This window comes from Plasmodium gaboni, chromosome 14 (assembly GCF_001602025.1).
Source record: "Plasmodium gaboni strain SY75 chromosome 14, whole genome shotgun sequence".
NCBI classification, from domain to species: Eukaryota; Apicomplexa; class Aconoidasida; order Haemosporida; family Plasmodiidae; genus Plasmodium; species Plasmodium gaboni.
In genome coordinates this window covers 2,861,083-2,876,015 of record NC_031494.1, presented here as the reverse complement: position 1 = coordinate 2,876,015, position 14,933 = coordinate 2,861,083, and the positions used below count along the sequence as shown (strand labels likewise).

The 14,933-nt window shown below is 20.7% G+C and overlaps 4 protein-coding genes across 4 annotated transcripts; 1 reads left to right on the top strand and 3 right to left on the bottom strand.

Annotated features, from left to right (window-relative positions):
• Positions 1-564: 564 nt before the first annotated feature.
• On the bottom strand, positions 565-1,662 carry PGSY75_1475800 (hypothetical protein; the record flags this gene model as incomplete). Its single annotated transcript, XM_018788434.1, has 2 exons — positions 565-906; positions 1,072-1,662. The coding sequence occupies 2 exons, from the start codon at positions 1,660-1,662 to the stop codon at positions 565-567; spliced, it is 933 nt and encodes a 310-aa protein (XP_018639806.1).
• A 1,686-nt stretch (positions 1,663-3,348) lies between these two features.
• On the bottom strand, positions 3,349-4,908 carry PGSY75_1475700 (putative tubulin epsilon chain; the record flags this gene model as incomplete). Its single annotated transcript, XM_018788433.1, has 1 exon — positions 3,349-4,908. The coding sequence occupies one exon, from the start codon at positions 4,906-4,908 to the stop codon at positions 3,349-3,351; it is 1,560 nt and encodes a 519-aa protein (XP_018639805.1).
• A 2,271-nt stretch (positions 4,909-7,179) lies between these two features.
• PGSY75_1475600 (putative bromodomain protein) lies at positions 7,180-9,345 on the top strand (the record flags this gene model as incomplete). The annotated part of the gene is made up of 1 exon (XM_018788432.1): positions 7,180-9,345. One exon carries the CDS (start codon positions 7,180-7,182, stop codon positions 9,343-9,345), a length of 2,166 nt encoding a protein of 721 aa, XP_018639804.1.
• A 728-nt stretch (positions 9,346-10,073) lies between these two features.
• Positions 10,074-14,933, bottom strand: PGSY75_1475500 (LCCL domain-containing protein; the record flags this gene model as incomplete). The annotated part of the gene is made up of 1 exon (XM_018788431.1): positions 10,074-14,933. One exon carries the CDS (start codon positions 14,931-14,933, stop codon positions 10,074-10,076), a length of 4,860 nt encoding a protein of 1,619 aa, XP_018639803.1.

Genomic DNA, 14,933 nt, shown 5'->3' with positions numbered 1-14,933 from the left:
AAAAAAAAAAAAAAAAAAAGAACCTTACATATATTAAAATAATTTTAAATTTTATTTTTAAATATAATTTTTAATTTATATAATATTTCTTGTTATTTCATAATATATATGTATATATATATATATATATATATATATAATGATATTTTTTATATTTTATATTTCATAAGGAAAAAAAATATATTCATTTAATAATTATAATGAATAATAAAATATGCAAATATCAATTTCCACAATATATAATATATATATTATGTTTTCTTCTTTCTTTTTGAAATAAAACTAAAAATGTTTCATACATTACAAAAATAAGAAAAAATAATATATATTTATATATTTATTTAACAAAATTGGAAGAATAAATATATGTGCACATTAATAAAATTTCAATATTATTATATAATTACAACATTGTTTTATATTAATTAAAAATATGAAAAATAATATTACTATATGATAGTAAAAGGATAAAATATAATTCGACCAAATTTGTTTTATAATATGTATATGTATATATATATATATATATATATATATATGTATGTATATATGTGTGCATATATTTCATTCATTTATGTATGTTACTTCTTCTTCTTCATTATCATTTTTTTTTTTTTGAACAAAACTAATATTCTCTTCATCATTACCATTTTCATCATGATATCTTCTTCGTCTTCTATCAAAACTAACGTTATCATAATCACTTTCTTCATCAATATTAATATTCTCATAAATACTGACACATTCTTGTTCATCTGTTTTTTGTTTTTTATTTTTATCATAATCCTCATTATCATTTTCATATGTAGCTTCTTCTTCTATTTTATCTAACGAACTTAATGGTACGTTTGTTGTTCTTTTGAGTTTTTTTTTTCCGCATATAAGTTCCTTTATATGATCGCCTTCCTAAAAAGTAGAAGTAAAGGATTATATATAAATAAATAAATATATATATATATATATATATATATATATATATATATATATAATATAGAAATGTTGTATATATTTTACACCCTGTACATATTTTAAATATAGTAGACATGTAATATATATATTATACATATGTACCTTCCGGCATACCATGGACCAAACAATTCCTAACAAACAAAACATTATAAGAAATACACCTAAGGTAGTTTCAAAACTAGGTCCATTGTCTTCTAATAAATTACATGTTGAATTTGTCGTATTTGATGGAGCTAATGTTGAATTTCCAGACAACAAATTAATATAATAAGATTCATTACCACTGTTCGTCATATCCGATATTGTGCTCACTGCTCTTTCTAGTACTGCATTAGTAGTTTCAGTTGAAAATACTGTACTTTCAGTTGGTGTAACTGCATCTGAATTATATATTTGACTTGAACCAAATTGTAATATTCGTGTGAAAAAAGTTCTTAATCTTCTGAAAGCACCTACAAGTACCAAACCATCACCTCTCCCTGTTGAATTGGCGAAGGAAGATTGAGTTGTCGTTACTTCAGAAGCAGGAAGTAACGATGAAGCCAATGAAGATCCAGAATAATTTGAATTTAGAACATCTTCAAATTGAGTAGTAAGAGGAGTACTTTCAGAAATTAATTGAGCCATTGTTTGTACTGTTGAGTGTAATCCATTTCCCCAAAGGGAATTTGATGATGAATTTGGTTCTGCCATATTTATTCTCAGTGAAAATATATAAAATATGAAATTTTGATAAATTTATTTTAAAAATAATAATATAATATAATATAATAAGAAAAATTAATAAATATACATACATATATATATATATATATATATATATATTCCTTTTATGAAATAATTTTAAAATAGGTTAATGCACCATAGCTTTTATCCTATCCTACTTATATTTCAAAATCAAAAACATAGCAATTAAAAATTAATTCAGGATCATATATAAAAGTTTGTCTTTATTATTATATAGAATTACAAAATTTTCAAAAAAAAACAGCTTAAGAAAAAATGAAAATATTTTTCTGTATAAAGTGTAAAGAATATTTTTATATATATAACAAAATTTGACTACTTATATATAAGAAAAGAGAAAAAATAAAATAAAATTCATATAATAAATCATGAACATAGTATATATAAAAAAAAAAAAAAATTACAATAGTTCAATATTCGTACAGTACAGGTTATATTCTACATATAATATTTATTACTATTTTATATATGTTCTTATTTTATTGTAGTTTTATAGAAATAGTAAAAATTTAAATGACAAAAACGATTGAACAATAATGAAAAATTAATATCAAAATTTGAAAGGTGTATAAAAATATGTTCGATATGTGAAATATATGTAATAAGATATATACTTTTAAAATATTATGTATAATGGAGAATTATTAAAAAAATAAAATAAATAAAAATTATATAAAATCAAATCGAATAATAAATATCAAAATGTTTTCATAGAATCATTATTAATTTGGAAAGAAATGTTAATATATATAATATATATATATATATATTCTTAAATATTATCGTTTTTTATTTTATTATATCTCTTTTTCTAAACTATTTATATCTATATTTTAAAACACATAAGAACTTCCTACAAAATAGATAATAGTCCATTTTGAATGTTTAATATTTTCAAGTTTTCAAAATAAAAAAATAAATTACATAGTTCCTTATATTATATATTTTTATGTATAATACTTATTTTTCAATTTTTAATGTATATTTTTATATAGGAGCCCTAATTTGGACAATCACAAAATATAGATAATAATAATAAAAGATCTACTAGAACAATTCGATGAGCAAGAACTTAATAATGGATTAAAAAAATATATGTGTATACTCCTCACTGTTTTTATACTTTTTAAGTTAAAAAGTCCACTTAAATATGTAAAAATATTTATCTTTCTAATTTATCAAATATTTTAAAATAATGTTTAAAAAAAAAAAAATTCACCTTTCATTCACATCATTTTAACATATAAAAATATATAAAAAAAAATATCAATAATGTATATGTACATATAAATATGTATATATTACCATATTTATTTTTATTCACACTTTTGTAATATTAATACAATATTGTTATAAGAATGATGTAATTTTAAGAAAAAAAAAATAAAATAAATTAAAATTAAAATATTATACATGATCACATAAAAAAATAATATTAATCAAATATATTTATTTACTTGCGATTCAAAAATTATTATTTATTATTAGAAATAACTTTTTCATTAATATTAAAAATATTCTGAAATATATATATAAATTGTTGAATTTTAAAATATTACAATCCTATGAATTTTCCTCTTCTTATTATTTATATTGTAATATATTTATTATATATATATATTTTTTTTTTTGTTATATGATTGGCTTATTTTTAAAATCAAACCAGTTGACTGTTTTATCGAATTTTTTCATTTTTGATTTTAAATAATAAGGACAAACAGTAATATCGAAATCTATATTATCATTCTTAGTAATATTATCATCACATTGTTCACATATGTCATAACCTAACATATTAATCGCTTTTTTATTTAAAAATTTTGGAGAACAAAATAAATTTTTCTGTATGTAACTATATTCGAAAATTAAGTTTTGTATTTTTTCTTTAAATTCTAAAATATCATCCATTGATAAATATTCTAAATAATGGTGTAAATGAGCCTTCCTTTTAAATAATTTATTAAATCTTTCTAGTATTTGTAGAAATGTATTTCTTATTTCACAAGAATTTATTAAACATAATAAACTATATGGTTGATTTAAAGGGGACACATTACAGATGCCAATTTTTGTGGCATCTTTATTGTATTTTAAAATATTTAAATTATTTTTAATTAACAAAACATTCTTGGTGACATCAGATATGTTTATATTACCCCTTACTAGAAATGCCATAGATAAACTAAGTCCATCTTTAGGATTAGCAATAAGCATTTGATTATTATGACTTAACACATTTTTGAACAAATGATCAAATGTTCTTATACTTTCTGATTCTATACATGGACTTAAAGAGGAAAGTAAAAAATTAAAGAATGGATAAGGTATTAAGTTAGTACATATTTCATTTATATCAACATTTAAAGAACCTTCAAACCTCATTGAGCTAGTTAAATTTAATATTACATTAGCAACAATATTATTCATCTTTGAATAATCATTTTTAACAATAGGTACATTTTTGTCATTAATATTATTTATATTGTTATTTTTTATATTTTTTTCAAATTCTCTTAATTTTTTACTATTTAAAATATTTAACAGAGCATCATTAGAAACTGGTAATACACAATTAGAAAATTCATGAATTTTAGTTAGAGCAAAAAAACTATTATATGGAGATGTAATAACATCATCACATACTGAAGGAAAAACACAATTACTAAATTTTATTTGTCGAAATGTATCAGATAACATTTCTAAAATATAGGAACCTAATCCAGAACCTGTACCTCCTCCTAAAGATGAAGTAATATAAAATGATTGTAAAGAATCACACTTTTCTACATTTCTTCTTATAATATTATCAATAATATTTTCATACATTTTACCATAATACATATATCCTTGAGACCAATTATTACCTGCACCTGATTGCTGTGTAAAAATATTATTTTCATCAATATAAGGAGAAATAACACTTTTCATAATTTCATTTGCTACTCCTGTTTCTGTATCTATCAATATAGCACGAGCTTTTAAATTTTCTTTAGGACTACAATCATTTTTTCCATTTAATTCTTCAAAAAAAAAAGAAGACATGGAATCGTTTAAAAATATATTTCTATTCAAGCATTCTTTCTTATCATTCAGTTTCTTATTTAATTGTTCTTTTATGGCAACAGACCAAAACTCATGTCCTAATTGATTCCCACATTGTCCCACATGCAAAAATATTATTTCTCTAACCATAAAAGAAAGAAAAAGAAGAAACAGAGAGATAAATGAAGAAAAATAAGTACACTAATATGTTTTATATTATATATATATATATATATATATATATATATATATATTTATTTATTTATTTATATAAAACAAGAAAGGTATTTTATATATATATTACCATTATTATAAATTTAGAAAAAAAAAAATTAAGGACAAGGAAATAATTTTATGCGAAAATTTTCCATTTTACATAATTTTTATATATTAAAAGAAAAAAATATATAAAATTAAAAAGACACAATTAATTTAACGAAATAAGGAAATATACAATATATATATATATATATATATATATATGTTTTTATTTTATTTTATTTTATTTATAATATCAGTCTTTGTTGCATTTTATGAAAGATTTAATTAAAAAAAAATAAGATCCAAAGAATATTGAAAATATTTAATTATTTATGACTTCATTTTTACACGTTTATATAATTATATATTTCCCTCAATAAAGAAAAAATTATTTCTTCTTTTTTATACATAAATACATATATATATATCATTATATATTACATTTTACAGATATTTATTTTTATTACACTTTTATATATAATCTTCAAATATAGAAAAAAAAAAGAACACCATATAAAACAAAAACTTCTCAAATATATTCATAATTTTTCTTTCCTTTTTTCTTATGAATTTTTAATTTCTTTTTTTCCTTTTTATTAATTTTTACATATTTTTAGAAAATATTAAAAATAAAAAAATATATATTTATTGTAAAATTATTATATATATTATAACATATTGAATGAATATTTAATTTTTTTATGCAAAAATTTTGTTATTTTACAATAAATTTTAAATGTATCATTTTTTTATTTATTTTTTATACATATAATTTAAAAAATTTTCAAAAACAATTATATAAAAAAAAATTTTTTTTTTTTTTTTTTTTTTTTTTGTTGTTTATTAATTTTTACTTTCTATAATTCATGTTTAGTACATAAAATTACAGCAACTAAAATTTTCCCTTTTTTTTTTTTTTTTTTTTTATTTCTGTATTTAAAAGGAAAGAGGGCAAAAATTAATATAATATATATATATATATATATATATATATATATATATATTTTTAATTTTATATATTTTTTTATATGTAATGATTATAATTATTGAACATATTATATTTATATAATAATTAATACTTCATATTTATATATAATTTTTTTTATACTTATAAATATCTTCTTATTAAAAATATACTGTATTATATTATTATATAAAAATAATATATTTTTTCTTATATTTTATAATCTTTCTTCCTCATTTTTTCTTGTAACCTTTTTTTTAATATATATTTATAAAACCAATATATATTTTATTTATAATACTAATATTTGTTATATGTTATATTATTAAATATTTATATATATATATTTTATAATATATATTTTATTTTATTTTTAAAATTCACTAATAAAAGTAAGAAAATATATATATATATATATATATATATATATATATATTTATGTATTATATTCAAATTATCAATATATTTATTTATATATCTATAATATATTTCTTTCTTGTTTTTCTTTTCTTTTCTTTTCTTTTTATTTTATTTTATTTTTTTTTTTGAAGATTTAGAAATATATAAAATGTTATATTAATAATAATATTAATATCATTGTAGTATTTTAAAATCGTCTTCCAAAAAAAAAAAAAATAAAATAAAATACATTATAACCAAAATGTTGAAAAACAACAGAAGAGAAAAGCACAAAAGGACAAAAAAAATTTTGAATTCTTTAAAGGATTTTGTATTATAAAATAAAATATATATATATAATATAATATATTCTTGTGATATTTTTTGTCAAAAAAATAAATAAAATGTAATAAAATTAATTAAAAATATAATGAACATTTTTAATTATGAATACATATAATCTTATATGATATAATAATATTACATATTATTTATAAAACCATATACTTTTTTTTAATTTATTTTATGCTATTTTTAATTTTTTAATTCTTTTGTTTGTGTGTGATAATATTATATAGGATATTATCTTACAAATATATTAAAATATTATTTCTTTATTTATGAAGAATTAAAAAAAAAAAAAAAAATATATGAATAAGATTTATAAATATTAATGTTCATCTTATCTTATACATAAAAGAATATGTTGTAATTCCAAAAATATTATACATATATATATATATTTGCACATAATATACAATATATTTTTTTTTTTTTTTTTTTTTTATTTTTACAAAATGAATATAAGCAAAATAAAATATGACGAGATAGAAGAAGTTAAGAGCAAGAATGAAGTACTCACAAATTTATTAAATAAGCTAATAGCTTTTGACAAGAAAAGGATATTTTTATATCCTGTGAATGTAGAGTTAGTACCTGATTATTTGAATGTCATAAAAGAACCTATGGATTTTACTACAATGAAACAGAAACTACAGAATTTTAAATATAAAAGTTTTCAAGAGTTTGAAAATGATATTCTTTTAATTATTAATAATTGTTATACATATAATGATCCAAGTACAATATATTATAAATTTGCTGAAGATATGGAAACGTATTATAAAAAATTAAATATTAAAATGCAAACAAAATATATGAACATACATTTATTTTATCATAAAGATGATAAAGAAGCCTTAAATATTATACAACATAATGCAACCTTAAGTACTACTATGAAAAGAAATTCCTTAAAAGAAAATAAAAAAATCGAAAAACCAAGAAAATCTGGAAGGGTTGGTAGACCATCTAAAATAGATAAACATTTTCATAAACATAAATTAGATAATAATCAAAAAGAATATAATAAAAAAGGTGTTTTAAAAAAAAATCGTGATAATAAAAGAAAGCAAGCATCAAATCAAAAACATAATAAAAATTTGATGAATGATAAAGAATTTAATAACAATAATATGGTTATTAGTAATTTTATGTTTGCTCATCAATACATAGGTACCTTAGAACATATATTAGATGAAGAACATTTTCATTCTTTTTTAAAAAAATTATTAAATTGTAATGAAAAGTCAGAAGATGTTTTTTATTTATTAATAAATGCATTATTAGATCAAAAAAGTAAAATGCCACTTCTTTCTAATTACACAAATATAAGTAAATCATTATATCAAATATTTATTGAAGATTCTATATGTTCTGATTATAACCTTAAAAATGAATCCTTATTAGATAATAATAACCATGAAAAATATAATGATCCAATATCTTTAAATACAAAAAAAAAAAAAGAATATTCATTTGATACACTCAAAAATGATTCAACACATAATAAAAGTCCAAAGATTATGTTCGAATATGAGCAAAATGGTGACATAAATAATAAGAGTTCACCTAATAAAAGTACAATCCAAAATTTGCATATAAATAATAGCAACAATAATAATAATATAGAACAACTACAACATAATAATAATACTCAACATCCCAAGGAAGGGTTGGATATTAAAGAAAAAAGAGAAGACCCCAATCTCGAAGATACACATAACCATTTAATTGAAAACGGCATAGATGATGAATTTAAAAATATCATTGATAAAAAAAATAAAGAGTCCAAAGAAATTATAACGTGTAATATTGATGATGATGAAATGACCATGAATCTTTTAAATTATAAAAAGAGTGTAGAAAATTTTATCGGAGATTATAATTTAGATACATTTATTAATATATTCCCCAATATACATAATATATTAGATAATACAGAATCAAAAATTTTGCATTATTCTCCCTTTAATGATTTAAGAATGTTCGGATTAGATATACAAGATTTTGATGATTTTAACAAGAACATTGTATATAATAATGATTTCTTATTAGGCATAGGAAGATTCCATATAAAAAATATATTATCATTAGACAAAGATCTATCCAAAATTTTATTTAATGAACAAAATGATTCACAATTTTCTAACAAATTAAAAACGTATTTATTAAATAATAAACATAAAAAAGAACAAAAGAAATTAATTAATAAAAATGATACCAATATGATCATAGAAGAAAACATACAAACAAATCATAATAATAATGATGCTAAAATAGATAGTGTGTCAAATATATATGATTCCTTAAACATAAATCAAGAGAATACATATAACAATAATAATAATGATAATAATAATATTCAAGTAAATGGAGATTCTATAGATAATGTTATAAGTGATTCCAAAAATATTATAAATAATAATATATCTAATATGGAACAATTTTCAGCTTGTTTAAGTGACAGCACTTTTAGTGATTCATCATCAGATGAAGAAAATATAAATATGCAGAACTTTTTAAATACATACAATTCCTTTGATAAGGAATTTTTATATAATAACAAAATTAATGTTTTATCAAATTATATAAATAATGATGATTTTAAATTTATTAAATAAAAAAATGTCTATACATTTAAATAAATGAACAATTTTTTGTTTTACTTTTTATTATATATAAATAAATAAATAAATAAATAAATAAATAAATATGTATGTATGTATGTATGTATGTATGTATATAATTTTTTTTTGTTGTTTATAGTAGAAATAAATATATATAATATATATATATATATATATATATATATTTATGTATAACTTGTGTTTATTTTTTATGTAAAAATAAAATACACTATTATAATAATATATGTAACATAGGATAAAAAAGAAAAAAAATTAATTTTCATTATTTTTGTTTTATTTGAATTTTTCCCATATATGAACATTTGTAAAAAATATTATTAAACAAATAGGAATATTAATAGTTTTAATTGTTTATACGTAACGATTATTTTGTATGAAAAAAAAATATATATAAATATAAATATATATATATATATATATATATAGCGGCTTTAAAAAAAAAAGAATCGTATTATATGAAAAAAAAAAAAAAATAAAAGTAAAATATACATATATATATATATATATATATATGTGTGCCCATCAGACGGATTAATTAATGTAATAAAAAATTATATTAAAAAAAATACACATTTTATATTTTACCTATTTTTCTTCTTTATTAATAAACGTTTATCACATTTTGTTATAATATTTCTTCATAAATTTATATGTTATTTTATTTATTCATGTTCCATTAAAATTTTTATATGTTTCATATTTTATATGGAGTGAATCATATTACACTGTAATTGACACTCTATTATTTCGTTCTCTTGTATCTTCTTAAATTGGTTCATAGGCAAAACCTTTAATTCTGTCGATGTTGTTGGGTCGTGTTTCTTACAACAAAGTACACAAACTTTATTCATACACTTCTTATCATTTTTATCACATGCTTCATAATCTACATTTTCATTTAATGAAACACATCTGTTTAAAAATTTTTCAAAGAGAGTTTGCATTTTTGCTGCTAAATTATCATTTTGCTTACAATGTTTTTCACATTCTTTTTTCTCATTACTATCTAATAATTGTGTATGATATAAACAACATTCTTTACAAAAATTTTTTATACATTTAATATGTTTTTCTTTTGTTTCATTTGGATATATATCAGTTTCACATGAGGATCTTCTATGTAATACATGTATGGAATCTTCACAATTTGCCCAAGTTTTTGATTTTACTTGAAGAAAAGTTTCATCTACTTTTGTTACAGAAGGGGAAGTTAATAATATCGAATCAAATTTTACTTCATCAAAATTATGAACTAAAAACCCAACCTTTCCTATATCAACACCATTCATACTTTTTGCAGATAAGATATATTTATCTTCATTATTATTAGTCATTATTACAACATTAAATGTTGATTTATTAAAATGTAAATTGACATGTAACCACTCATTCTGTACAAATGTAAATTCTTTTTCTTTATTTTTATTACTATTATTTTTTTCTTCATTTGATTCTGAAAGTATGAGGGTATTCCCATTTTTATTTGTCAAGAATGCTAATTTTCCATCTTTCATTTGAAGAGCATTAAAATTGTTTTCATCTTTATAATGGAAAAGTATATATATATAAGACAAGTTCTTAGATATATTACTATTTTCATCATTAGAAACATGAATATCAAAATTAAATGTACCATCGGTACATTCTCTCAATTTTAATAAGGCTATAGTATATATATCCTTTTCATCACTCGCATTTTTAACCTGCTCTTCATTTTTTGAGCATAATAAATAATTCTGCTCATCGTCCTTTTCAATACTCCACTTAAAATAATCATTAGGATTAAATGTAATATCATATGATATTAAATTATTTAAATAATTTTCCTTATAATAAGGACAATTTGATTTTACATTTTTATTCATAGTATTCATTTGAGATAATTGTGTGCATGGAAGAGCAATCACCTCTAAATCATCAAAAAATGTTCCTAAACCATATATTTGTGAATATAAACCAACAGTACCAGATAAAAATCTTTCATCTAAAGAACTTAATATTTTAATCATATTATTATCATTATCTACTTCATATATATCTATATTTGCATGCTTTGTTGTTATTTTGTATTTATTCCATTGGTTATTTGTCATTACATCAGAATATAACACTTTTAATATATGTACTTGTCCATTTTCGACCTTTGATAATCTCTTTGTCCCATCTTTATCACATATGTCAAATAAATAAAAATTAAAATCATCTTTAGCTCGAAAAACAACTCCTAAACAACCTGTTCCTCTACTTAAAACACTTATATTAAAATCAAAGTCATAAAAATTTAAGCCTTTCAATTTTGCATAATACCCTTCCCCTATTTCTTGACTTGATACACTATTCATTTGACCTATACTATTTTCATGTCCCAATATATTAGTATCTGAATATCCCCAAATACTCTGCTTGTTTTTTATTAAATTAGAATCAAATAAAGAAAAATGAGTTGAAAAATTCATGGTTTCATAATTCAATTTAAATGTTCCAAAATTATGAGCAACCTTTTGTGCTCCTTTTAATTCTTCCAAAATGTTTTTAAGCTTCTCTAAATCTTGTATATATTTTGAAGATAAGTCATATAAATATATAGCTAAATTTTCAGTTAAATTATATAAATTCATAGCATCTTCAATTTGTTTTTTTGATAATATATCAGCTGGTTTTAATTCTTTTTTTGCCTTTTCAATTATACGTATAGTTTCTTCTTGAACTATTGAAATTACAGAAGGATCCACACCATGAATAGCATCAATGTTTTCTATTAAATTAGTAATTAATTCATGAAAATTTTTAACCATCATATTTTCATCTTCATTATATTTTAATTCATTACTTTTATATTTTTTTATATTATTTCCTTTTTCTAAAAACGATGTTTGATTAAACATAAATAAATCTAATGGACAATCTTCTATTAAACTACTCACCCTTATTGTTTTGTGATGAAAAATACTACTTTCTTCTCTAATATTATTACTTCCTTCTTTCTCTTCAGGTATTATATCTAATAAGCCCTTTTCACTTTTATTCAACGAAATGGATTCTATATTATTATTTACAGATCCAACATAATGGTCCATTCCAGATTCAATAGTTACATTAACTAAACCTCCTTTATTATCTATAACATCAGAATGTATGGCAGCCCTACATATAGAACTATTATCTGAATAGGTACCTCTACTTCCATATATCGAAGCATCATTATATTTTTCATCATCACAACCTAAAGGACACAACACAACTATATTTGTATTAACAATTGAATGAAAAGAATCTTCCATACCAGTCGTTTCACAATTAATGCTCAAATATTGTAAAGCAGAATCATTCTCTGTCGAATTGGTAGAACATACAATGGCAGATATATCTGAAGTTTCTAAATTAAAAAATTTAAAAGATCCATCATCATATGATATTCCTGCAGTTTGTCGAACTTTTGTGCTATCTGGTGATTCGGATGCTTTCAAATATATTAATGTACTTATGTCAATATTTCCATTTAATAAATCATGAAACCTACCACTACAACTTCCATGATCACAGGAATAATCATAAGCTAAGGGAATATTAACTTTTCCATTTAATGAATAACCTATTTTTTTTAAAGACAAAATCAAACTATTTAATTGATTTTTAGATCTTAAAATGAATGGTTGTAATCCGACTTCAGCACAATGTTGTCTTATATCATTAACTGAATTTATCATATTTGTTATTAAATGGTCAGGTGATTTAGGTGGATTTCCATTCCAAATATAAATAGATGTACTTGAATCCATATCACAATATACTCTTAAAGGTTCTGGGGAACATTTTGGTTTTATCCAATAAAATCCAGATAATGGGTTTTCTTGAACATTCTTAATAACAGCACAATCATTAGCTGGAAAGTTATATGAATCTCCAGGAAGAATTCCTAATTTTAATAAATCACTATCTAATGTATTAACATTAACAGATGTTAATAAGGATAATTTATTATTTAAATCATTTGCTTTTTCTTTTGACGCCTTTAATTCTTCATCATATGTTTTTTTTTCCTCCAAACATGTTTCAATATTAGGTAATAATTCTTCTAATTTCGATAAATTATCACTAATAGAACTTACATTTTTTGCTACATCATCTTCAAGATTTATTAATTTATTAGTTAAATCTTTATCAAATTCCGTAATATATTCTACAAAATATTTATCTCTTGCATCATCTGAATTAGCTGCATCTCTACAGTGATTTATAACAGTTTCTAAATTGTTTGCTTGAACTTCGATAGATCGTATTCCATATAAAAAATTATCACCTAATTCTCCATGCTTCGGATGAGTTTTTATCATGGATATTTTGATATATCTTGTTTCCATATTTTTTAATGAATCGACAGTTACATAACTTGGGTTAGCTAAATTTTCCGACACAACCGTGAAATTCTGATTATCAGTACTGACAGATATATTATAATGTAATGGTGGATATTCCCAATATATTTTGATTCTAGATAAATCTGTTAATTTGTTTAAATCTAGGATTAAATATACCAAATGATCATAATTATCTGGGAATGTAGCAGATGCCCAATAGCTGTTCAAATTTCCATCAATGGTATTATCTGGATTATGATCATCATCTAAAGTAGAATTAGAATAAATAGAGACATCTAAATTGAGAAGAATATCATGAATTCCTGGAACATTTCCAAATATATTCTTTTGAGAAATACAAAATGGTTCTCCACTTTTTTGTAATCTTATTTGAGAATTGGATTCAAAAATCCAATTAGATTTCCCATCACCATCTTCTAAAGCTCTTAGACAATCATATAAAACAATTTTATTATTTTCTAAATCATCTAAATTAACAACAGATAAACATTTAGGAGGATCACTAAAAGCACTAATAATTTGATTATTTGAATTTGTTTTCCACAATTCTCTTCCATCACCGCTAGCTAAAGCATTTGTACAAGAATCTAAAATTATTGATATATTATCATTATTAACTAAACCTTCTTCAACTTGTAAACACATTTCCTCTTCACTAGTAATACCTGATAATAATAAAAAGTAAGGATTCCCACCACCTATTAGTTTCACTTCTCTAATACCAAAATATTTGTGTGTGGCATTCTTTAAACCAATTTTTATTGACATGGCTTCTTCTAATCTTTTAAAAAAATATATTTCATCAAATGAAGCTTCATTTGAAGATATCTTTTTATATGGAATAACAGTACGATAGTTTTCCCCATCTGTAGAAACAGATATTTTAACAAATTCTGGGCTATAAGTCCATGATATTTTTACACCTTTAATAAAACCTTTAGTATTTAAATATCCTGTCCATGTTATTTCTTCATCATTTGAATGGTTTCCTGAACTACACCAATAATTCGGGTTATTCTGAATAGCACGTTTAGCATCATAAGCCGAGCTTCCTGACTCTTCAGATATGTACGTAGATGAAGCAAATGAATCGATGAACTTATAAAAATTCGTAGCAGATTCTTGTCCCTTTACATGATAATTTAAAATGACGTACCATATTATAAGGAATAAATGATGCAT